This window comes from Meles meles, chromosome 1 (assembly GCF_922984935.1).
Source record: "Meles meles chromosome 1, mMelMel3.1 paternal haplotype, whole genome shotgun sequence".
Classification (NCBI taxonomy): Eukaryota; Metazoa; Chordata; class Mammalia; order Carnivora; family Mustelidae; genus Meles; species Meles meles.
In genome coordinates, this window is record NC_060066.1 from 216749903 (window position 1) to 216774397 (window position 24495).

The 24495-nt window shown below is 66.4% G+C and overlaps 3 protein-coding genes across 13 annotated transcripts in view; 2 read left to right on the forward strand and 1 right to left on the reverse strand.

Annotated features, from left to right (window-relative positions):
• The window catches only part of C1H1orf159 (chromosome 1 C1orf159 homolog), a 33110-nt gene extending 27249 nt beyond the window's left edge, over window positions 1–5861 (forward strand). For 6 of the 11 annotated variants that reach the window (XM_046001213.1, XM_046001219.1, XM_046001233.1 and 3 more), the window contains 2 exons: window positions 966–1100; window positions 2315–5861. In XM_046001213.1, coding sequence (XP_045857169.1) covers window positions 966–1100; window positions 2315–2676 — 497 coding nt within the window. In that variant the 3' untranslated portion in view covers window positions 2677–5861. Of the gene's footprint in view, window positions 1–4; window positions 569–965; window positions 1101–2314 lie in introns of those variants that run through there. The other 5 variants (XM_046001239.1, XR_006817828.1, XM_046001236.1 and 2 more) reach the window with 5 other exon arrangements.
• A 1811-nt stretch (window positions 5862–7672) lies between these two features.
• Window positions 7673–11127, forward strand: RNF223 (ring finger protein 223). Its single transcript, XM_045983222.1, has 2 exons — window positions 7673–8448; window positions 9938–11127. The coding sequence occupies exon 2, from the start codon at window positions 9947–9949 to the stop codon at window positions 10670–10672; it is 726 nt and encodes a 241-aa protein (XP_045839178.1). The 5' UTR covers window positions 7673–8448; window positions 9938–9946; the 3' UTR covers window positions 10673–11127.
• A 660-nt stretch (window positions 11128–11787) lies between these two features.
• LOC123955329 (tyrosine-protein phosphatase non-receptor type 11-like) lies at window positions 11788–17990 on the reverse strand. Its single transcript, XM_046027257.1, is given in 7 exon segments — window positions 11788–12739; window positions 12832–12868; window positions 12870–12978; window positions 13128–13195; window positions 13299–13453; window positions 15033–15112; window positions 15836–17990. Coding segments are annotated over 7 exon segments (1245 nt in total). The 5' UTR covers window positions 16104–17990; the 3' UTR covers window positions 11788–12211.
• Window positions 17991–24495: the final 6505 nt, after the last annotated feature.

A 24495-nucleotide genomic window follows, 5' to 3' on the forward strand; every position in this document is an offset into this window, starting at 1 on the left:
GCAGGGCCCACCGGCCGTGGAGGCTTGGCCGTGCCGCGGGGGCCACAGCAGTCAGGGAGCAGGACCTGCCCCAAGAGTGGTTACCTCCTCTTCTCAGGTGACCAGGTCACAGTGGGGGCCCGAGTGTCCCCCCGTCACTGCGCCTTCAGCAGAGGGCATGCATGTCGGACCTGGGCTGAGGGCTCCGGCTTTCTGTGGGCCAGACGCAAGTGGCCTTGCGCTGACCTGGACCACCAAGGCCGCCTCCAGGGCAGCCGAGTTTTGGGGGGGGTCAGCGCAGATGGCCCCGACCTCCCGTAGCACCATGCTGGGTCTGGTGGAAGGTTACTGGTGGAGGAAGGCTGGCCAGTCTGGTTCCGGAGCCCATTTCCAGTGCAGCAAATTCGGGGCAGGACACGCCAAATTCACCAGGAGTCATGCCCCCTAGATGTTAACACAGCCGTGGCCACACCCCGTGCCCGTGTCCCGGGGTCGGAAAGCCGCCTCTCCACAGGTACCTGAGAGCACTTGCCCCGCACCTACCATCCAGAGCCCCCGCCGTGGGCCCGCCAGCCCCTCCTGACCCCGTGTTGTGAAGAAGGGCAGGCATCACGGCTCCAGGAAGGCCGTCTAGGGACAAGGAACGAGCTCCAAGAGGCGAGAGTGTAGTGGGAACCCAGCCTGTGAGTGAAAGGCTTTGACCTGGCGTGCCGGGGATGTGGGGCCCCACGGTCTGTGCCGGGTCTTCAGGAGGGAGATGGGGACCCCAGGGCCTGGCACCCTAACCCCTCAGCACCCCACCTCCCTGTGACAAGCCTGAGGCCTAGGGAGCCTGAGCCCCTCAGACCCCACAGCCAGGCTTCTCGGCCTGCGAGGGACCCGAGCCCCTGGGTGCGGAGCCCTGTGAGGGCACAGGCGTGTCCGGGAACGGGGGTCTGGGGAGGCCCTCCGAGGCCCGCCCAGGCAGCCACTCACTTTGCTCGCAGGGAGCCCTCGGGTGGCGGCCTCCCTCTTCCTGGGGACACTGTTCATCAGCTCCGGCCTCATCCTGTCTGTGGCTGGCTTCTTCTACCTGAAGCGCACCAGTAAACTCCCCAAGGTGTTCTACGGAGGAAGCAAAGGTACGCGGGAGGGCGCCGGAAGGGTGCTGGGCAGTGCACACCCCCTGTGGGGCCCCGGGGCCTGCCTCGGGGGCACAGAGAAGCAGGGGCTGGGGCTGGGGTGCCAGATGCCACTGTCCAGCCGGAGAGAGTCCTCACAAAACGGGAAGGGGACCGGCTTGTCCCGTGGTCCTTGTGTCTGAGTGAGAGGGGTGGCCTGGCTCAGGGAGGCTCCCGTGTGGACTCTGTGGGCTCTCAGGTGAAGGTGTTGGCGAGACTCCACTGGGGGCCGTCACGGGGGGGCTGCTGAGCGGGCGTGAGGGGGAGTGACATCTTGGGGCCACCTGCCCGCTGCTTCCCCAGCCGGCTGTGTCCTCTCCCCGTCCTGCCCCCCGGGGGTAGGGGACCCTGGGGTCCCTGCCACCTTAGCCGGCTTTGGGCCTGGATGCCGGACCTGCCTCCCTCTGGAAGAGGGGAGCGTCACTCCTGCTGTGCCCTCGGGGTGCCAGGCAGGTGGTCCGGCCTCCAGGGCGAGCCCTTCCATAGACAGTGCCAGTGGGTGAGAAGCCAGAGCCTCCTCGTCTGGCCTCTGGGAGGCCCCGTCTGCCCACTCGGAGCCAGCGCTGGGTGCCCCCCGGGGCCTTGGAGCGCCCAGGGCCTGACCCGGGCCGGTCGGGACGGGTCCTCCCGGGTCAGCGCAGGGAGGCTGCGCGGGAGTGGCTGTGGGGGTCCCCGTGTGCCAGCGTGGTGGCTGAGGTAGACCCGCTCGGGGCCTCTGCTCCTGAACACCCCCAGAGCCGGGCTCGGTCAGCCTAGGCGGCCACCAGGAGCACAAGGACACACGGCAGCCTCCCCAGCGGAGGTGAGAGGGGGGCCCTGCAGGGGTCTCTCTGAGGCATGACCCCGGCCCTGGGCCTCCCTGGGGCTGAAGGCGTCCTCGTGCCCGTGTTCCTGGTGGTGCCGGAGACCAATGGCAGCGTGCCTTCTGAGGGCTGGCTGGTCACTCTGCCAAGAGGCCTGGAAGGGCGGCTGTCCCTGGGGTGCTTGGGGGCCCCCACCCTACGAGCAGGTGGGCAGTGTGGCCGGACGGACAGCCAGGCCCCAGGCCCTGCTGGGCGGTTGTGTGGAGCAGGGACTGTGCAGAGCCCGGAGTGGGGGAAAGAGCCTCTGCAGGCCCCGTGGGTCCCCCCAGGCGCGGGACCCCTGCCCCAGGTGACCCCCGTGTTTGCCCGCAGCCCCTGTCCTGCAGCCTGGCGAAGCTGTAAGTAGCCCGGAAGGATGGGCCGAGCGCCCCGTGTCGTGGGCCCCTGGGCTAGGGCCGCCCGCTCTTCTCACTGAGCCTTTTCTCCTTTTCAAGGCTGCCATGATCCCCCCGCCGCACCCCTCAGGTATGTCAGCCCTCATCTCGGGGACAATGTCAAAATGCTCCTGCCCTTGGGGTCGGCCACTTTCCAGGGACGCTGCAGGGCTGGGTTCTACGGGCGCCTGGCCCTGCAGCTCTCAGGACACAGGCCAGGTCCCCCCCAACCGGTCACAGCTGTCGTGCCTTTCCCTTGTAACCCTTCTGACTCCTGACATTTTATTCCTGACATGTTGAGTCTGTTGGGAGAGAACGAGAACCCCCAGCACAGAGTCTGAGGCCACCCCGCAGCCTGTGCGTGGCCCTCACCAAGGCCCAGCTCCGCCTGGGTGGCGGGTGTGGGGCGCAGGCTGGCCCGGGCGCAGGGCCTTCCTGCAGTCCCTCCAGAGCGGCCGGGACTTCAGATGACTGGTCAGACGTGCCCCACCTCGGATGATTCCAGGAGCAGGCGCACCTGTCGGCCCTGTTCCAGACGGCCCTGCGAGCACAGAGAGGTTGGGGGACTGGCCCGTGGTCACCGGCTGCAGGCCACGGAGCAGGAGTCCCCTGGCCTCCACAGTCTGTGTTGTTGCTGCTGTGCACGAGTCTGGAGTGGGGACAGGGGAGGATGTCCCTCTTCTTTGGGGACAAGGCTAGATCTGCACTGATTTCTCTAACCCAGTACCGTCTAGAAGCATCTCGAATTTCCCTGTGTCAGTCCCCCAGGGCCCCCGTAACAGATGACCACAGGCGGGGGCGTGAAACGACAGAAACGTCCTCTCTCACAGCAGGAGGCCAGAGGCAGAAGTCAAGGCGGGGGCTGGGGGGACACCCCCTCCCGAGTCTCCAGGGGAGGGAACGTCCCGCCTCTTCCGGCCCCAGTGGCTCTAGGCGTCCCTGGGCTGGTGACCACGCCACTCGGCCCTGTCTTCACGGGGCTGCTCCCGGGTCTCCTCCCTCTGCTCCCTCTTGGGAGGACGCTGGTCGCTAGATTTAGGGCCCCCCCAGATAATCCAGGAGGATCTCATCTCAAGATCCTTAGTCACACCTGCAAATCCCCCTTTTCCAAGTAAGGCCGCACCTGCAGCTTCTGGGGCTTCAGACGTGGGTTCACTTGGGGGCCACCCTGCGTGCATCACGGGACCTGTTGCCTCTGTGTCTTCTGAGAGCAAGGCCCTCACCCAGGCCGAGGCGCTCGGGGCGCGGGGCACCGGTGTCTGCGATGAGTGAGGCCTTCATCAGACGCTCTCCGCAGCAGCCGCAACTCTGCTCACGGGCTGGGAGCTCAGTCGGACCACCTCCCCTCAACTGCTCCGCACCCCACCCCCAGGAGCTCGAGGGAGGGCCAGTTCCCGGGGCCATCCTTCCCGTCCCGGCCCCTCTCTGACCCTGCCTGTCTCTGACCCTGTTTCAGTGCGGAAGCCGCGTTACGTCAGGCGTGAGCGGCCCTTGGACGGGGACGCAGGCTCCACGGCCATCTCCTCGGTGGAGGCCCGGGTCAGCAATGTCTGAGCCGGGGACCCACCCACAGCTCCGCACACCGCCTTGGAGAGAAGCCAGCACACGAAGGGCAGGTGCTGCCTGGCGAGGCCTCGGGACAGGTGCGGCTACAGGTGCTTCCGCCCACCCCACGGCTGCTCGGTGTGACGACCTGGGAGCCGCGTCCTTGAGCCAGGCTGCAGCCTGTGGCAGGGGTCGGGCGTCTGGGTCCCTTGGGGGAGACCGCTCCCAGCGGCCAAGAGCCTACAAGGCCTGCTGGCTGCTCCATGCCTGGCAAAGCTGGGGGCTCGGCCCCTCTGCCTTTCCAAGCCCACCATGGGCAGACATCCCCGCACCACGAGGCCGGTTGCCCTCCTGGCCTCCCCTCCGGGATGGTGTCCAGGCATGGGGAGGCATGATTTGAGCACCGGCCCCTCCAAGGCTGAGGCGCCCACCGCGCTGTCCTGTAGCCAAGGCCCCACCCCCCGACCCCCAAGCCCAAGGCCACCACATGCTTCCGGGAGCTGCAGAGGCGAGATTCCTGGTTTCTTACTGACTTGTGTCAGTTTTAAGCAGAAAAGGCAGAGAGACTGCTTTCCTCCTGTCTCCTGCCCGTGATCCGCTCTCCATGCTGGGCGCAGGAACGGGCTCTGGCCTGAACTGCTGGAGATGAAGGCCATGTCCACCCAGGGTGACATTCACCTGTGACTTCTGCCTGGGTAGCCTGGTCTCAAAGGACCTGTGGAGGGCCATGCTGGCCAGTGGTCCTGCCCCAACTGCCCCAGGCCTGGAGAAGCATTTCTGGCCCCGGCCGGTCACACATAGGCAGGGGTTCCCCAAGAGAAAGGAGCGTTTGTGGCCGTCTCTCACACCCTGGGCTCGGCGCTGATCATCACACGTTGTCATTCGGGACTGATCTCTGTCCTTTGACGCCACGTCCCAAGGGCCCAAGGCAGGGCCTGCGCGCTCAGCTCCTGTGTCCCTTGCGCACCGTGATGCCTGTCCCAAGAGTTTACTTGAGCCTACCACGGTCCAGCGGCTGAGAGGGGCGCACCAGCTTCAAATCAGTGTCAATAAACTGTTCAGGGCTTTCTTCCCCCATTCTCCCTGCTCCCGAGTTCGTCTGCTCCTCAGCAAGCGCGAAGCCCCACCTGCCCTACCGTGGGGGGGCCTGTCAGCCAGGCCGACGTGGACTTCGCTTCCCCAGGAGCAGAGACGTGTTGTCCTGGGGACTGCCTCTCACTCCTCTATCCCCTCAGTCTGAGGAGAAGGGGACCCAGAAGGAGGTGGGGAGGCCAGCTGATGGTCCCCATCAGCTTCAGGGACCACGGGGAAGGGAGAGGACACTCCACCGCCGATCTGTGCCCATCTGGGAGGCTGGGCTTGGGAGCCAGGGGAGAACGGGCAGGACCCTCCAGATTCCTGCGTGTTCTGTAGCCCCTTGAGGTCAGGCTAGCCTGTCCCATGCTATGGATCCTCGTGGGGTGGGAAACAGACATGGGAAGAGAGTCCCTTGTCCCTGTTCCCACCTTGGCACCAAGCATGGCTGCTAATCTGGGGGACAGAACAGGACATGCAGAGCCACGTCTGACCAGGAAGGCAGGTCCAGCCCGTCAGGCCCTGGAGGCCCAGGCCAGGCACAGATGGGGTCTCCCACCCCAGGTCTTCTCCATCTCCCGCCACCCTGAGGTGCAGCCTGGAAGCCGGGGTTTATTCCAACATCTCCCTGTCCCTTCCCCCAGCCTCAGCTTTGCCCCGCCCTTGGCAGCAAAGACAACTCTGAATTTGAGCCTGTAGCCCCCTTCAGCTCCACACTTGAGATGTGCTCCCCCGACCTTCAAGGCCTGGGGGCCTGGTCTTTGGGGCCCTTAGTCCGCCAGCATCCCCCCTGCCACTGGGCATCCCCTGGGCCTGGGTGCTACTGTTCTTTATGCCCCCAAATAGTGGGGAGTAGGGTCACTGGGCTTCCCAGCCCCCTCACCCTGATGGGTCCTGCACGTTCTCCCCTGGCTCCCAAGCCCAGCCTCCCAGATGGGCACAGATGGGCTGGAAAGCATGTGAGCGGGGACAGTGGGGTGCAGGGCACCTGAGCCGGGAGCGGGCGGCTGGTAGGGTCGGGCACCTACACCAGGGCTCCTGCCCTTAGCCGGACTCCAGCGTTTGCGGAGGAGGCCAATATGAGGCCAGTTTCAGGGGCCATTGACTTTGGCTGAAACAGGCAGGTGAGGCATCTGTCCCCTTCTGAGCCCCCGCCAGGTCAGCTGCCGCGGGGCTCCCCCGCACCCGAGGAGAGGCACACGGCGTGGGGGATGGGCAGCCGGCACCGTGCTGGGCTCACGGCCTGCAGGCTGTTCCTTCATTCACTCAGCGCCAGGAGAAGCCCCGAGAGCGGGCGAGGTCGGATGTTCGCAGGAGGAAGACCTAGGGCTGCGTCAGGGGGTGGGCACACAGAGGAGCACCACGTGGGGCCTGGGAGGGGACCCGGGCACGGGACCCCAGAAGGAGCCGGCTGCAGAGAGGTGGGGGGGCCCCAGTTGACCTCAGCGGACGTGGCCTTCAGCCCTGGGCGTGGGAGGGGCAGGACTGGCTGAGTCCTGGTGTCCCCCCAGGGCAATGCTGAGCCCGTCCGGAGCCCGGGGCCCAGGTTCTGCCCGTGTGGGGACCGCAGCCTGCGCGTGTCCCAGTCTCCCCAGCATCCCAGTCCCCGGCTGCCGGGGGGGACTCTGCCCTCACACCCCCAGGCCACCGCGGTCCCAGACGAGCCGGGAAGGGCTTCTTTGTGCGGCGGCCGTTCTGTGCGTCCTGGACAGCACCTGGGGTTGAAGCCCATTCTGTCCCAGTCCTGGGGTGGGGGGGACCACAGCCAGAGCGGGCCTTGGGGCTACAGTCCTCTCACCTGGCCAAGCACAACCACTGTCCGGCCCTTGGGGACTCAGGAGCCCACATCTCAGAGCCACGGGGCAGGGGTGGGTGGCTCACTGGGAACCTCGTGTTCTCCCCAGCCGAGTCCCGGGGCCGTGGGGCCACACGCACCCTGGAAGCTACGCTCCCCTCACAGGTGTGTCCGCACCGGCGTCCGCACGGACACACTCGCGGTTAGCCAGGCTGGCCCGCGGGTCCACTAACACGGAGGACGTGAGCAGCACTTGCATCCACACGGCACAGCTGCGCACCCGCCGGGGTGGGGGGTGAGCAGGTGTGTGGGGACCGGGTGGGTCACCAGGTCCTGAGCTGCCAAGACCCCAGTGCCCAGGGCTGGGTTCTGCTCCTGAGCAGGGAGTCCTGGCCGCCGCCCCAGATGGCACATTCCTCAGGTCTTCCCTTTGCCTCTGGGCGCTGACTCGTCCACCAAGGAGCTCAAGTGACCTCAGAACGTGAACATTCCCAGGAGCCCTCAAGGGTGTTCTCAGAGCAGAGGCACCGAGGACACTTCCTGGAGGCAGCATGTGACCCCGAGTCACCATTCCCTCGGGAACCAGAACCCCGTCTTGCACAGGCCAGGCCTAGGCCACACAGCAGCTCCCCACACCGAGTCTCCAGCCTCCTCCTCGGGTCCCTTGCCCCTGTCCCCCGGCCGGCACACCTCATCGCAGGCGCTCGCTGCGAGGGACACAAGCCCCGCTCCCGGCTGGACCCCAGCCCCAGCCTCCACCCAGACCCCGCCTTAGCCCCAGGCCTTCGCATCCGGGAAGGATGCCTGGAAGGAGGATGTCTGGCCTCCCTGGCCGTGCTGGGGGCTTCCTGGGCTCCGGCGCCCTGAATTCATGTGTGTGACTGAGGGCACCCCCAGGAGACGTTCGCCCAAAGCAAGTCCTGTGGCCGGTCTCATCCCTGACTCGCGCTCACCCTGACTCCGCCCCTTGGGGGTGCCCAGCCCTGACCTCTCACCCGCCTCCTGGGACTCGTGCGGCGAGCCTGCGCTCGCACCCCCGGGAAGCAGGCCGTGTGGGTGAGGTTGGGGTGCTCCTCGGGTCGGCCCTTCTGGGAGCCCCTAAGCACTCAGGTGCCACCAGGACCTTGAACAGGGTTCGTGAGTGGATCTGTCTGTGGAACGGCTGCTCCAGCCTCCCAGCGGCTGCCAGAGGGAGGGTTTGCCCAGGCCCCAGCACCCACAGACCTGCCCCAGCCTCACCCAGGCTCGGACCTCTCACCTCTGACTTCCCGCCCTCCGCTGCCCAGCCTGCCGGGGCGAGGACAGCAGCCCGGCCAATCCCGGAGGCCCCAGGCCACACCCCTGGCTGGTATGACCCTGCGTGTATAAATACACCTGCCGGAAGCCGACACCCAGAGAATTCACACCTGCTCCGGACAGTCCTCGGCTTCTGGAAGCACACAGCCCCCCGAGTCCCGCTTGCCTGGGACGAAGCAGAGGGCACACCTGCCAGACCGGTGCCACCAGGAAGGACAGCGGCTGGCGGCCAGCCCGGAGGAGAGGGGGCAAAGCAGCTCCAAAGCAGCTCCCGCCGGACGGGAGCGCTCAGAGCCTCACAGCCCGGTGGTGCCCAGCCTCAAGGACCATGCTCAGGCCTTGCTGACGACCCCGGCCGCCAGGTAAGGCTCAGCCAGCACTCGCCTCTCGCGTGCACAGGCTCGGGCGGGGGGGGGGGGGGGTTGCCTCCCAGGAGGGCTGAGACCTCGGTGCCAAGGGGCTGGTTGTGTGGGTACACGGGCCTGGAGGGGTCAGCCTGTGGTCCCCGCTGCCGACTACGTTGGAGCTGCTGCCCAGCCTGCGGCCCCCACTGTTCCCAGATGCGGTGACGCCTCGCGTTGCAGTGCTGGGAGCACTCATGACGTCACAGTGACGTCACCGTGACTCATGGTGGTCAGAGTCATCACACAGCAACACCCGAACCTGCACGACACATCACTGCAAGTCATCGCCCACCTGGACTGACCGGCAAGATAGGGTCACCTCTAGGGTGTCCTTCTGGGCTTCATGGGGTCTGTCCACTGTCCTCCTTATCTGTCCTCCTCCAGGCAAGACCCATGTGGCAGGCCAAGAGGCAGGGCTGGGCAGGGCCCTGGTCAGCAGGCGGGTCACCCGAGCCTTGCCAGGGAGACAGAGGCAGGGTCCCCCGTGGAAACGGAAAGCGCGTCGGGAGGACGGCAGCTGTGTCCCTGTGGAACCCTCGGGGTGGTGGGTCATCCCAGACGATGGCTCAGCTCCTCCGCCTCCGGCTCCTCGGGCTGAGGTGTACTCTGGGTCCTGAGGGCCAGCAGAAAGCCCTCGTCACCAGCCAGACAAGCTGGCCCTACAGGTTCGGGCGAGGCTGGGAAACAAACCCTTCTTGGGACGCCGGCCCCCACCCCGTCCAGGCCCTCCTCGACTTCCTGCAGCCGGCTAGCTCACCCTGGCCCCCAGACAGAGTCCTGACCCTCAGCCAGCCAGGCGTGGCACCCCACCCTCCTACGGTGGCCCGAGAACCGGGTGTGTCCACCACGTCAGGTGCCTGTGCTGGGATCCCTGTTCAAACCCACTTCATCCGACCCAGAGCCACCCTCCTCCAGGTCCCACTGACCCCTTGGCAAGGTGACCCTGGCTGAGTCGTCCCACTCTCTGAGCGGCCGTTTTGGTACTGCGGCTGTTGCGTGTCCCGTGACGGGCACAGCCCGGCAGAGCCCAGAGGTCAGCAGCAACTATCGCGGGCCCTGCCGTCCACTGTGCTTATGCCCGGTGGCACTGCTGGGTAGGACAGGTCCAGCAGGAGGTGTCCACCGAGCGGTCAGCGCGACACCCTTGTGCACGCGGCCTCCAGTCTAAGACCCTTGGCGGGCTGGCCAGGCTTGGAGCCCTCCTCGCCCCGGGACGCTCACCCCTGTCTTGGCGTGAGAGGAGGTGAGGGAGGGCAGGGTTACAGCTTGAGCAGCAAGACCTTGACGCTGGTACAGGGAGGACTTTCCGGAGGTGCCCACAGGTGGGCCGTGTCCTCCTAGAGATCTCTCTGGCTGGTGCTGCGCAAGAGAGACACGGGGCGAGAGCAGACTGTGCGGCAAAGGGGCAGCCTGCGGTCACTCACGGTGCCCTCCATCTGTCCCCCAGCTCAGAGTCATGTCATCGGGCCAGCGAGTGTGGCATACAGCCGTGCCAGCCCCTGGTCGGACCAGCCCCACGGCCACCGTGCCCGGGTCCCCCCGCACCCCTGGCTCGGAGAAGGCGGCCTCCCCGCTGGAGTGCTCCATCTGCTTCTCGGGCTACGACAACATCTTCAAGACGCCCAAGGAGCTCTCCTGCACGCACGTCTTCTGCCTGGAGTGCCTGGCACGGCTGGCGGCCGCCCAGCCCACAGGCCGGCCCGGCGGTGAGGCCGTGCCCTGCCCCTTCTGCCGGCAGCCCACGGCTCTGCCGGCCGCCGGGGCCCCCGCGCTGCGCACCAGCCGCCAGCTGCAGGCCAGGATGGCGGCGCACCTGCGGCGGGAGGAGCCCGTGTGGCTGGAGGGCACTAAGCTCTGCTGCCGCCCGCCGCCCGCCACCCCCGGCCTCCTGGCGCCCGGCTGCGTGTGCGTGGACGTGGGCCTGAGCAAGCCCCCGGAACCTGCCGCGCCGCCGCCCGCCCCGCGCCCTGCCCGCCCCCGGGGCCGGCTGGCCCGCTGCTGGGCGCGCTGCGGGGACTGGAGGCGGGTGGCACTGGTAGCTGCCCTGCTGCTGGTGCTCTTCTGCGTGGTGCTCTGGCCCGTGCAGTGCGCGCTCAAGACCGGGAACTTGCGCTGCCGCCCCCCGCCGCCTGCCCCCGCCGCCCCCGCCGCCTTCTCTCCTGGGCCCCTGGCCGACAACTAGGCCCGGCCGCCCTGGCCCCAGCCCCGGCTGTGGGTCCCCCAGCCCCGGCTGCGGTCCCGGGTGCGGCAGCTGTTGGGAGCCGGTGCCCCAGAGAGACCCCAAGGTCTCTGAGGACCTCGTATCCCATTCAGCTCACCACCCCCCTGTGCTGTGTGGCTCGATCCGGATGGACCGACAAAGGGGTCCCTGAAGCTCCCAGGAATCACAGGGCCCCCTTGGGCGCCAGAGACCACCTCCCTACCCCATCACAGAGAAGCTCCTCATACACTGTGAATCACCCGCACTCGCGGCCCTTTGCTGAGGGAGGGTGCTCACCATTTATTCTACTTTCACATTTCACCCACAGCTCCTTCCCCAGACCCCCTCCCCAGGCAGGGCTGGCCCCTTCCATTGCGTGAGGGAGCTAATCCTGCCCTCTGACCAGGGGGACCCAGTCCTCCAGGGCCCATCCAGAACTGTACATTTTTAAATAAATTATTTTGTATCCATATTTGGTAAGGGGTCCTCACCCTGGGCGCCCTCCTCCCCACGCCACTGAGCCTCTCCCTCCAGAAAAGCACAGTCTGCCCTGTCTCAGAGAGCTGTAACCCAGAGGACACGCCCACTGGGCTGAAATCCAGCAGCCCCTAGGGCAGACAGCCCCCAGGTTCTAGGGTGTCCCGCTCCTGTCCCCTGAGGGCTGTGGATAGGCTGGAGCCGTCCCGCCCCCCTCCCCCAGAACTCCGAGGCTCCCCCAGGAGGATGGGAAGGGCACCTGGAGCCGGGTGGGACGGGCAGGAAGGGACAGGGCCTTGGCACGGTCCGGACCCCTCCTCCAACACTCCCCAGCTGGACACCCCCACAAGAAGTCAGGACTCCACAGACCTGCCGAGAGTCCTGACAAAAGGGCCACGGAACCCCGGGACCCATTTCCCGCGAACCAAGGCCTAAGGACGCACAGAAGCAGAAGTGGTGACCACCAGGGTGTCCTCCAGCAGACCCTCTGGGGGCCAAGTGCAGGGGCTCAAGGGATGGGCAGGAGTCCCTGTCAACCCCCACTGCCCCCCCCCCCACCAGTTAGCATGGCGAAGGGAGGCCAGGCTGGTTCTGGCTCCCCAGGCCACAGCCTCTTGCCCCTGACCCGGAAGCCCAGTCCTTCCTGCTCCAAACAGCTGGGCCTCTGGCTGGGCTGGGCTGGGGAGGCGGCCCAGGGAGACCCGGGGAAGCTGGGCCCCAGGCCCCAACAAAGACACAGAACTGAGACCAAGTCATTTTATTGAGGGTACCACAAAGCCACACGGCCATCCGTGACGGGAGGCGCCCAGACAGCACGCCAGTGAGGCCGCAGCGGTCACACGCCCGTGGCGCACGCATGTGAGCCTCCCCCGGGGAACATGAGGTCGCACTGAGCATCTCACGCGCTGCTGCGGGCAGCTGGAAGCCGAGGTGGCCGCCCGGGATGCGGGTAGGGGCAGGCAAACCCTGATGATGGCCCCAGCCGGGTCAAGCCCAGGCCGGCCACTCGTGACAAACACGGGGCACACACGGGGTCACACGTGGTCACCGTGACTGGTGGCCTCCCGCACCAGAGACAAACCACAGCGTGAGGCCCTCCAGCTCCTCCCGCACCCGGGAGCCCCGGAAAGGGCAGGGCGCTCGGGTCTCCCCACTGCCCCTCCCCATTTCTAGGCGTCGAGGCCACGTTCGGGCGGGTGTGAGGGCTGGGGAGAAGCTGCGGTCTGCGGGGCCCTCACCAGTCCTTCCGAGGAGCGCCCCGGCCCGGCGGGCTCCCCCTCCCCCCTCCGCGGCTCCGGCCCCCCCCGCCCCCGGGCACGCGGGCGCCCTCCCCGCGCGGGGCCCGCAGGTTCTCGTACCCGCCGCCGGAGGCCTCCGGGGCCCTGCGGGCGGAGACAGGGCTCGGTCGGCGCCCTCGCGGGATCCCGTCCCGCGCGCCCCTCCCCCCGCGCCCCCGGCCCGGCCCCGCTCCCCGACGACCCCACTCACGCCGCCGGCGCCCGGGACGACACGGGCCCACGTTCCCGACCCGAGGCCCACGTTCAGGTAGTCGCGTTCCTCCGGCGGCCGGCGCTGGGAGGAGGGGCGGTCGGTCACCCGGGGTGTCGCCGCAGCCCGCCCGCCCGCTCCGCTTCGCCGTCGGCCCCGCCCGGCCCCGCCCCCACCTGCTCGCGCAGGCGCAGCTGCTCGGCCTGGACGTGCCTGCAGCGCCAGGTACACGAACTTGTCCTGCGCCTCGGTCTGCACCGTCCCCGAGCGCTGCCGCCGCACCAGCTGGATCGTCCTGCGCACGTCGATGTCGCAGTGCAGACCTGGGCACCGGCGCGCTCAGGGCCGGGAGCACGGGGCGGGGCCGGCGCGAGGGGGCGGGGCCGGGAGCACGGGGCGGGGCCGGGTGCGAGGGGCGGGGCCGAGGCCCGGGGTGGGGCCAGGTGTGAGGGGCGGGGCTGGGGCGGCTCACCCTGCCTGCGGATGAGGTCCACCAGGATGTCAATCACGATGATGGTGCCCGTGCGTCCGATGCCCGCGCTGTGGGGACCGACCGGTGGCCTGTGGCTAGTTTAGGGGAGGAGACCGTGGCCCTGCCCCGGGTTGCACCTGCCCTGCCCGCCTACCCCGTCTCGGATCGCACCTGCAGTGCACCACCATGGGTCCAGTCCCCGGCATGCTGCTCTGGGCCCTGTTCACCTCGTCCAGGAAGCCGAGGACGCCGGAGGGCTCGGCCGGGACGCCGTGGTCTGGCCCGCTGAAGTACTGGTAGTGCTTCACTGTGCGCCACGGCTCCTCCTGGGCGGGGAGGGCGGGTGAGCTTTCCCCGGGCCAGTCTGGGCAGTTCCCAGGTGGGGCCAGGCCACAGGGCCAGAGTGGAGCTGCCATGAGCCCCAGGGTGAGAGGGGCACCGGGCAGGGCCGGGAAGGAGGCAGGCAGGGTTTGCCAGGAGTGATCAGGAGGGTCAAGGCCGAGCAGGGGGGATGGGAGAGAAATACGGGATTGTGAGGCTGGGGGCTCAGGCCCCTGGGAAAAGGAAGGGGGAGCAATGGGTGAAGGAGCAGACCATGACCTCCGTTGAGAAGAGCCAAGTGTGAGGGGCCTGCAGGGCCCCCAGGTGGTTAGACATGAGAGACAGGGTGGGTGTGGGGGTCGGGAAAGAATCGTTGCTGCCACAGAGACGGGTACCACCGGCCCCTTGACTCTACTGAGGTGGCTCAGGGAGGGACCTGGGAGGGAGGGACCATGTGGGCGTGAGGCCACCCTGGGGCCAGGCAACAGGGACCCGGGGACCTAGGGTTGAGAATGGGACCTGCCTGTGAGCACTGCCCAGCAGAGCCCTGGTGGGGCCTGTGTCCACTGGGCTCAGGGACATGAATGCAGTCAGCCAGGGGGATTGGGTGGAGCCACGTTGGGGCGGGGAGGGGGGTCTGCAGCTCAGACCTGGGGACTTCCTGACTACTGTGACTCTGGCCCCTCATGTCTTGTGGCCTACTGGGCTCACCTGATCTGGCCGCCACACCTGCAGTTCCCGCACGCAGTAGCCCTGGGCTTGGTGCTCTGCCAAGTTGAAAATACGCACACGGCCGTATTCTTGGCTGCCGTGCAGCTCAGGCCAGTACCCGGAAGCATTTGTTCCGGGGGGGGGGGGGCATTACATCAGCTGTGCTGCGGGACCGCCAGACCCGCGCCTGGGGCCCCGTGTGCTGCACGCACACACACAGGGGCTTTCCAGAGTCCCCCTCGCAATGCACACGCCCCAAACTACCCCCAGCAGGAGAAGCGAGGCTGGACCAACCAGCAGCACAGGTGAGCACAGGGTGGGGAGGGCGCTGTCAAGCCTGAGCTCCTGCCCGGCCTCTCTCCACCTCCCTGGTGGCCATGACAATGACCCGCGTGTTCTCCTGGTGCACCATTGCCCAAAAGGCAGCCACTGTGCTTTGCACACAGCCCTGGGTGGCGATGTACACCTTGCCCTGTCCGTGACCTGGCTTCTCCGGATCGCTCTGTAAGGGTGGGTGTGTCCACAGTTTCCAGGATTTAAAGTGCCGAGGACAGCGTACGTCTATGCAAACGACGTGCAAAGCAGCCCCAGCTGGCTCACACGTGGCCCCTCCTGCCCTAGGCTAGGGGGGAGCCGGGGAACAGGGTTAGGTCCAGCCCACTCTGAGGACACACTGGAAACCCACACAGCCCCTCTCTCCCAACACCGTCTAGGGTCTTGCCAGGGTCCACGGATCACGGGCACCTGGATCTTCCTGGGCCTGCCATCAGGAGCTCCAGGTTCGTAAGGGGGAGAGGGTGGCTCGTGTGTGGCCGGACACAGCTCAAGATGTCCTGTCGGAGCCACGCTAGGCCACGCCTCTCGCACACCCACCCTGATACAGCCGGCATTGATGTAGTCGGCTCCAGGCACAGCGTCGTTCACGTCCCGCAGAGTGACGCGGGTGGAGTCAACTGGGAGGGAAAGCCGCTGCTCAGGTCTCCAGGGGAGGCGGAGGGAGGAAGGGACCTCACCCGCCTCTTTACCTGTGGACCCCGGGGTGAGCAAGAGGAGGGAGGAAGGGGCCCCGAATGCGAAGAGTCACACCAGCGGAGGGGCACAGCCCCCTGCCCTCACCTTCCGGGGGCCCCTGCTCGCCAGATGGGCCCCACACGGGACTGAGCCCTGGCTCCCCAGCACGGCCCCCTGCCTGGCCCTCACAGGGAAGGATGTTCTTGTAGCGATTCTTGGGCTTGTTCTCCAGCCGATGCCCCTCCCTAACCGCTGCAGCATCTGGTTGGGGGAGGAAGCCTCAGCCTGTTGTCCTGCCCTTCCCCAGGGCCTTTGGTGACCGTCCTTCCTCCCCTAAGCCTCTCCCCTCTGCCGGCCCTCACCCAGGCCCCAAAGGATGGGAGTCTATGGTGTGGGGGGCGGGCACCTCAAATTCTTCCCAGAAGCCCTGCTTGGCCTTCCCGCTGGCATCGGCGGGCCCGCTGAGCTCTCGCACTCGGTTCTCCATGCTTGCGGCGGTGATCCTTGTTGCTTTTAGGGACTGGCCGGGAGAGCGCTGCGTCCACCCTTGGCAGGGCCCAGCAGACCCCAGGGGCAGACCCCACACTGTTCTCCTGAGGCCTCCCTGCCCCAGCAGTACCTAGCACCCTCTTCCCTGGTCCCAACGTCCCGTGGGCCGTCCTCACCCCAGGGACAAAGTTCACTCCAGATCCCGAGGTCACGTGCCTCCGGGCGTACCTGCTTGAGCTGCACCACCGTCCCCGACTTCTCCACCATCGGGTTCTGCCTGTAGCGCTCCACCAGGTCAGGGAGGGAGTCGAACTGTTCCCCACCGCCCACGTCATACTTCCCATCTGGCTGGGGGGACGGCAGTGAGGGGCCTGGCCACTGCCCACGCCCTCCCCCAGCCGCACCCCTGTCCCTGCTGCCACGCCCCACCTGGACGTGGATCATGAGTGGATCATGACGTGTGTGACCCGCCACCGGAGGTCAGCCTTCTCAGGCCGCGGTGTGAGCACGACAGCACGAAGTCCCCAGGCTTGCTCTGACTTTCCCACACCAGGAAGGTGCCCAGACGTCCTTTTTCCATCAGCAGCTGCTTGGCCTCCTTGCCAGACAGGTGTCCTTGGTACCACCTGGCCCAGGGTGTGGGGGTTGGGGTGGAGCCCTGGTGAGACTGGGGGGCCGTGGCCGGGCTAGGTGAGGGGACGCAGATTCACACGCAGCCAGAAGCCTCCAAGACAAGACACAGACACAGAGGGAGACAGACGGACCCACCCAGATCTCGAGGGCCCAGGCCGTACCCTCACCCAGGCCAGCCTCAGCGAGCCCTGCCCAGCTCTCCCACTCTCCCCCTACCCAGGAGCGGGCAGGCCAGAGGCAAGACAGGTGAGCCCGGCAGGGCCGAGGGTGGCCACCAGGTGGCAGTCTGGTCCCCAGCAAGGAGGGATGGGGCCACCTCAGACCAGCCCCACAACCCGGCCCTGGCAGGTGCGGCTTCTTCAGGTCTCAGAGCGCACGTAGGGAAACTGAGGCTGGAGGGCACTGCTCACCGGAGCCACCAGGCAGGAGGGTAGGCGTCACCCCGGCTGCAGGGCTCCAGCTGCACACGTTCACCCCTGCGGCCCGTGCCTCGGACCTAGAGGCCCTGGGGAGGGGGGGCCTGCAGGACACGCCCTCAGCTTGGCCGCCGCTGTGCCCAAGCCCGACCGTGGCCACGGAGGGCAAAGGAAACCCGGAGGCCACGCCCTACAGACACGGACACTCACATGCCCACTTGCATGGACACGTGGCGCTGCCGCTCACCGCTCAGAGACAGGGTCCTGGTGGCCCAGTGGCTGCCGGAGCTCTACGGGACCCCGCTGCGCTCACGGAGCAGCCCCCCACGCTGACCTGTGTCGTGGTGCACTAGCGCGGCCAGCGTGGCGAACTTCACCCCCCCGTAGAGATCGTAGTAGTCGCCCGTGTTCCGGACATTGATGTGGGCGCCTGGAGGCAGGTGCACATCACTGTTGTGGGGGGGCGCTGCTCCCACCAATCCCTTCTTCCCATCACCACCCACAGCTTCCGGAACAGTCCCCGAGCTTTTCCTGTGCTGATGTCTCTGTCTCTGCCGCTCCCCTGCCAGGAACAGCCAGGGCCAGGCCCGTCCCCATCCGGCCAGCGTGGGAGTCTCACCCTGGGTGGCGGGCATCCCACCTCCGCCCCTGCGAAGTCCGGACTGGGTTCGCAGCCCAAGGCCTACTCTCCCTTGGCCTGGAGGCAGACGCCGGAGCAACCCTCCGCGATGGGCTCTGCCTCAGCCTAGACGGCCTGCCTGGGGGTTCCTGATGACCAGGCCTCACGGCCCGGGAAGCTACCAGGAAAGCCCCAGGGACAGACCGTGGTCCCTGCAGCATGAGGGCTAACGTCAGTCACACCTGCTGCCTCAGGTGTGGCAGAGAGACTGGAAAGATCTAGAGACCTAAGGGGAGCCCCCTCCCCAGGTGGCCTCTCCTTCTCACCGACCAACCCAGACCCATCCGGCTGCTGCGGCCCCTTCCCATTCCTCCTCCCCACACAAGGGCCTGTCACGGCTTCCGGCCTGACCCCTGGTGGGCAGCATCCCCAGGAGATGGGATCGTAAGGACAGCCACAGAGCACCCCCCGTCCACAACAGCAGACCCCTCCGAGGGTGGCAGGTCCTGCCCACTCCTTACCTCTCTGAGCCCTTCCCAAGCCCTTCGAAGGGATTCCCTCCTGTCCGGAAGCCACTGGTCCGGAAGGCTAGATTTCCACCTGCCCTTGCCCAGCTGTCGGCCCCCCACCCCACACAAAACACAGATTCTTGGATGTCTTGTCCTGAGACGAGTGTCTTGGGTGTCTGTCTCGCTTCCAGGAAAATGCCCGACATCCTTCTGGGAAGACGGGGAAGACTGATCCCCTGTCCCCCTGCTGAGGGCGGAGCCTCAGAGCCCAACACACGTGGCTATGGCTCCGGCCACCGTCACCCTGACAGCGCGCAGCCCCCTGGGCAGCTCTTGCTGGGTCTCACCAAGAAGCTCCCGTGCTGGCCCCTGGACAGGAGCAGCTTCTCTGCCTCAACTCCACTGATGTTGGGGTGAAACCACCTGGAACGAGCGCCACAAGCGGCCAGCCTGCAGAGCTGGGGTGACAACTGAGTGCCCTCTGGGCTCCCAAAGTCCTGGCGCACACCCAACCTCCCCCGTGGGGCCTGTCGCGGGCCGGCGCTTACAGCCTGCCATGGGCAATGGCCACCGGCTGGCTCTGAGGGCTGTGGGCAAGGAGTGGGACCACGGGGTCCCAGGGACACAGATGAACGGAAGCTTCCCTGCGGCCGGGGGGCGGTGAGTGGGACAGACGCCCTCCAGCACCCCACACAGCCACCGTCAGGAACCTCGCCTCGCAGTCTGTGCGTCTGGCCCTGCCAGGGCATCGCAGCTCGGCCAAAGGTACCCGGGGTGCCCCTGTGTCACCCAGGGCCTCCTTCCTGCCCTCAGGGCCCTGGCAGCAGACCCTGTCGGTTCCACCCCTCCTGGGGTGGTGTTGGCCACCGCCTGCCCTCACGGGGCACGTGCTGCAAGCCCAGGGACGCCCCCAGCCCCGTGTTCGCCACGTAGCCCTCCCGGAACGAGAGCGCCATCCGCAGGCTGGGTGTGCCCTCCGCCCCGACCAGTCTCCCCCCCCCCCCCCCGGGCCCGCCACGTGGGAGCCGCTGTCCACCCCGGATGCACACTCCCACGGCTGGGAGACCCTCCCTCCTCCTTCGCCCCTTCTCCGGCTCTGTCTGTCTTCTCAGTATCTGTCGCCTCCTTGGCGCCTGTGACGCGTCACCGGCTTACTGTCCATCTCCCACTCGAGGGTTTCAGCTCCAAAGGGCGGAAACTGTTCTGAGTGGTACAGTGTCCCAGGGACAAAAGCAGTGCCCGGGTATCAACAAATTTACCTGAATTAAGCCGTGAACGAACAAGGGGGGCACGTGGGCGGCTCAGCTGGTTAAGCCTCCGACTCTGGGTTTCGGCTCAGGTCATGACCTCAGGTTTGTGAGATTGAGCCCCATGTCGGGCTTTGCTCAGCGCAGAGTCAGCTTGGGATTCTCCCCCTCCCTCTGCCCCTCCCCCACTTGCGCTCATGCTCTCGAAAACAAACAGATAAAATCTTAAAAAGAAGAAGTGGGGTGCCTGTTTGGCTCGGGTCACGATTCCCGGGTCCTGGGATCGAGCCCCGCATCGGGCTCCCTGCTCGGCGGGGAGCCTGCTTCTCCTTCTCCCTCTCCCCTGCTTGTGATCCCTCTCGCTGTGTCTCTGTCACGTAAATAAATAAAATCTTTAGAAGACGGAGAACAGTAGCTGTAGTGGTGGTGAATGACTAAGCGGGTGGAGGGATGGCCGCCCCGGCCGGGAGCTCCACACAGGCTGAGTCCCGTGGCTGAAGGACCGACGAGGCTGCTGAGAGGGGCAGCAGCCCTGCGTCTGCCCCCAGCCCTGCCTGCCTGGGCTGGTCCTCCGTCACAGCCTCCCCCGGGGAAGCGGGGCACAGCCCCAGGATTATCCCCCGGACGGCCCACACTCCGGGCTATGCCTGAGCCCGAGTCCAAGGTCCTAACTGCTGCCTTCTGGGCCCCAGCAGCTCTTGTTTCCCCTATTAGGGCAGGAATTTCTGGTCCAGGTTTAAATTGGACCCAAGAGACAGGAGCCAGGATGATCCTGCCCACAGAGAACTTTCTAGAGTGGAAACCAGACCCATGTCTAGCACCAGCCCGACACCTCTCCCTCCAGGTCCTTCTCCTCCAGCCCTTTCTGTGCCCCAGGCCTTCAGTGCCCGTCCTTTGTCCTCCGAGGAGGCCCCGTGCCCACAGGCTATACTCGTGGGTCCGACACAGCCGCCCAGAGCGCGCGTGACATGGGAATGTAAATGAATCAAAATTCTACAGAATCGAAGCCCAGTTCCTGGGTCACACTGCCACACTCTGCTGCCAGAGCCAGCCGTGGCTGGCAGCCTGCTGATGGGACGGGGGGAAACCCCCCACCACCGCGGGAAGTTCTGGCCCGTGCTGGCCTGCACTGCGCGTCCTCCCCGAATCCTCCCAGGTCCATTTCCCTCCGCCCTCCAGCCCCACAGAGACCTCTGGTCTCAGGGTGCTCGTCTGTCTTCGGGGCCTGTGGCCAGGCCTCAGTCCTCAGCAGCAGCCAACTGACCCAGGGCCAGGCCTCCGCTCCGCTGTCCTCCAGAATTGCACCCGGTGTCCTGCTTCACCTGGCCAGGGTCCTCTGCCGGGGCCTCCTCTTTTTGACCTCTTGGCATCAGAGCTGCTCACCTGGGCTGGGCGTGTGTCTACTACATGTCCACGGACCTCCTACGCCTCTAGCCTCACCTGGGATCTGAGCTTCAAACTCACAGACACTTCTCTTCTTGGCCCCTCCATTAGGAAAGGTAACCACATTTGCGAAGTTCGAAACTCCTGGCCACGCTCAGGAAGCCCTGCTCTTTCCCGGGTCCTCACCGCTCACACGTGGCTCCAGTCACCAGCTCGTAGCCCCTTGGCGCGCTCTTTTCCGGCAACCTCGTGGCCTCCCTTCCAAATGCACCCAGAACCCAGCCCTTTTGCGGGGCACGGCTCACACTGCCTGAGTTTCCCCGAAGCCCCGCTGCTGCCCCACCGTGTGAACGAGCAGCCCAGAGACACGCACACGTCCGTGTTTGTCGCCCTGTGTCTTCACTGAAGCCAGGCTCAGCTCTGACCTTGATGGCTCCCCCGGGTCCATGGGTTAGTTCAGAGCGGCCTGGAAGCTCAGACAGCCTGCCCCGGGGCCACCGAGCCTGAGCAACACGCCTGCACACACTTTCCTCCCGGGGAATCGGGTGACCGCCCTCTAGGACATTCCTAGGCATGTTCTGAGCCTCGTGCCTGAGCTCTCTCCCACGCTGGCTTGTTGGGGAGCCGGACCCGGGGGCAACTTTTGGTCAAACAGCCCAGCAGGTAAGGCTGCCCGGGAAGGCCTCCTAGAGCGGGGATGCCGCAGGGTGACCTCCAGAGCCAGCCACAGGAGAGTAGGTGGGGCCACCGGGAAAAGGGCCATGGCTTCACACCGTCCTTGGACCAACGAGAGACGGTGTGGGGCGGGGGGAGTGGAACCCAGAACCCTTCCAACCCCCTCCACCGCGGCCCTGCTCTGCTGCGGCACGTCCTCCACCCAGGGGCCCGCCCCGCCCAGCCCCAGAAGCCCCCGATTCCAGCGCGAGATGGGCAATGCCCAGAGCATGCGGGCAGAGGTAGAGGGCGGAGGCCCAGAATCAAAGCCACAGAGAAGGGTGAAGGGCACCTGGCTGTCCTTTCAGGGACTCAGTCATACTTCCCGTCCCCCTCTCCTCCCCACAAACTGCCACTGGGTCTATCAGGTGGAAATCTCCAGGGAAGGGAGCCTGGAGCAGGGCAAGGAGTCCACGGGAGGGATAGTGGGAGGGCCTGACTTTCTCTTGACACCTGCTGCCCATTCTAGGCTCCAACCACTGCCACCCACCACCTGCAGGGCTAATTCTGTTCCCTGGGGTCAGGGTACATCTGACCTTCACCCAGGCCATCCCTCACCCCCATTAGAAAGGGTCCCTTTCAACTGCCCGGGTGACGCCCGCCCTCGAGGGCCTGGGACCCTGGCCTTGGGGCCCCGGCGGTGGAGAGAGGTCTGTTGCCCCGAGGTCAGGCCCGGGGGCAGGTCTCGGCGCTACCGGTCCGTGCCTGTCGGGCCCGAAGCCCATCTCCGGGATCGCGGCGTCCAGCCACCTAGCGGCCCTGGCTCACCTGCACGAGGTCAGGTCTGCTCCGCGCTGGGCGCCTGGCCAGTCCAGGCGGCCGCGCCCTCGGGCCACTTCGAGAAGGCCCCGCCCCGAAGCCCCCGCCCACCCAGAGCCCAGTCCCGGGGCTCCCTTAAAGGCGCCGTGTCCATAGGTCTCCTCCGCGTAGAAGTTGGGGTAGAGTCGACCGAGTTCGAGGGCACCAAACTTGAGAACCAGGGGATCCACGCGGGCGTCCCGGGCTCGCAGGGCGAGGGCGAGGGCGGGGGCGGCCGGGACCCGGTGAGCCCCAGCCTGGCCAACTGCCCGCGCTGTAAACGCATCAGTCCCAGCGCCCGGGAGTCCCAGCGCCCGGGAGTCCCCGCGCCCGCAGGCCTTTCCCCGCATTTTCCTTGTGGGAGGGGGCGGGGCGGGGCTGCGTTCCCGGGGAGGTGGGGGTATTCGGAGCCAGAGGAGGAGACCCCGGAAGGATGGAGCTGGGAGGGTGGGTGGCTGTTCCAGTGTGATGACCAGTGGACCACCTCGGGCTCTCTTGGCCTTGGGGGGCTTCCCGCCTTTCCTCCCCACCTCTGCCACCCACACCAGACAGTCTCCTCCCTTCCTAAGTGATGCTTTGCTCCAGCTCCAGCTGCCCCCATCTGCTCGCTTCCTGTCCCCCGGGGGCCAAACCATCTTTCACAAGCCCCTTGCTGGGGAGCAGCACCTAATTCATCTGGGCTGCCCACCTTGAGATGCCCTGTTAGGGGCTTCAAGGCCCTCTCCTGTCCAGCTGCTCTCAGGAGCGGTGCACCAAGGCAGGGACGCTCCTCCAAGCCTGCAGCTTCCCAGCCTGGAGCCCAGATCCCTGCCCAGCGCTGCGGAGAGCAGGTCAGGGCTTCCCCTCCTGCTCAGCGGGGCCACCTCACCCAGCCACCCGTGGGTGCTGAGGCTCAGCAGCGATTGTCCTGAGAGCCCCTCCCTCTGGAAGCATCAACTCCCAGACACTCTGGCCCCCACCCACCTTCCCCTTGACCTCCCAGTGTGAGAGCCTCTTCTCCCAGCTCCAGGATCCCAGAACAGCCCACAGGCTCCCTTGTGCTCAGCATCCCCTCCACCTGGTGCGACAGGCCTCCTGGTCTCTGTCCCGATGGCTCTCCGCTCAAGCCCAGACCCTCCAGGTGCGGTGGGGTTGAACCCACCCAGGTGCTCCAGAGCCTTCACACTGCCCCCCCCCCCCCCCCCCACACAGCCCAGCCCAGGCCTGGCCCCTCTGCTCCCAAATCCCACTCTTCTCTTCAGCAGGCTGGGGCCCCAGCACTCTGTCCTGCACAGCAGGAACACGTCTCAGGAGGTCTGACCCACTCTGGCTCAAACCCCTCCAGCTCTTCAGACAGATCCCCAGCCTGGCCCGGCCCCACAGGATCTGTCCTGCCTGTCTTCGCCTGGTCCTCCCACCCTGCTGGCCTGTCCTGCACCCAGGGCCTCCAGCTGTCTGGGCCAGGCCTGCCTTTCCTTTCCATGCAGAGCACCTTCCGTTCAGCAGCAGGGCCCTTGCATGGATGTGAGGATGTGAGGGTGCCCTCCTGCCCACCTCAGGCCTTCATATCCTGGCTCCAGCGACTCGCTTACCTCAGGTCTGGGTTTCCCGGAGCCTCGGGCTGGGCCTGCCCCTTGTGCCCTGCGTCACCACCTGTCTGTCCCTCCTCAGCCCCTGGGGCTTTAGGCCCCACCCCCCAGCCCCAGGGCCGGACAGCTGACTGGCACAGGCCATCCGTGCCACACACACTCCAACAAGCAAGTTAAACAAGAATGGATGAAAATGTGCAAGCCCAGGGGCTAACAGGTCACCCCCCGACCCCGCCGCCCCGCAGTGGGTGGGTATTTGTCTTCTTATATTCATTTTCTGCTTTTTTTCTGTTAACCCCCCCCCCCCAAAATAAATTAATTAAAAAAAAAAGAACAGAGTTACCCTTTATAAAAGCCAGGAGTTCCAGAAAGGAAGCCACTCAACGCTCCCTTCTTCCCGTTCCTTGTTAGAGGCTCACAGCTGCTGTGGGGCTGGGCCAACCCATCTCAGGGCTTCCTACCTCGGGTCTCCCAGCAGAGCCAATGGTTGCCTTTCCACCTGGGCACTGAGAAAGGCTGCTTGCCCGGCCCCCATGCACCCTGGCTGGACCCCCAGCCCTCCCAGCCTCCACCGACCCTGCCCCCAGCCCCTCTGACCTCAGGCAGTACAATCTGCCCACTCTTCGCAGTCCCCCTTCCCATCCTGTGCTCGCGTACAGACGTACAGACGTACAGACGGAGATCACGTGCAAACAAGCAGATGCACAAACGGGGCCTGCAAGCGGCCAGGTCGCCTCCACGGCCCTGCCCCAGACCCAGTAGGGTGCATGCTGCGAAAAGCAGCCCTACACACCTCAGGGCAAGGTCCTTTTCTCATCCAGAGCACCCTAAGGGAGCTTGGTGCCTGTGAACAAGGAGCTGCGGGAGGGGAGCCAGCCAGGTGGGCGGTCCCTGGGCCGGGCAGAGCCCAGGGATGGTGTTTGGTGTGGACAGACGCCTGCACCTCTTA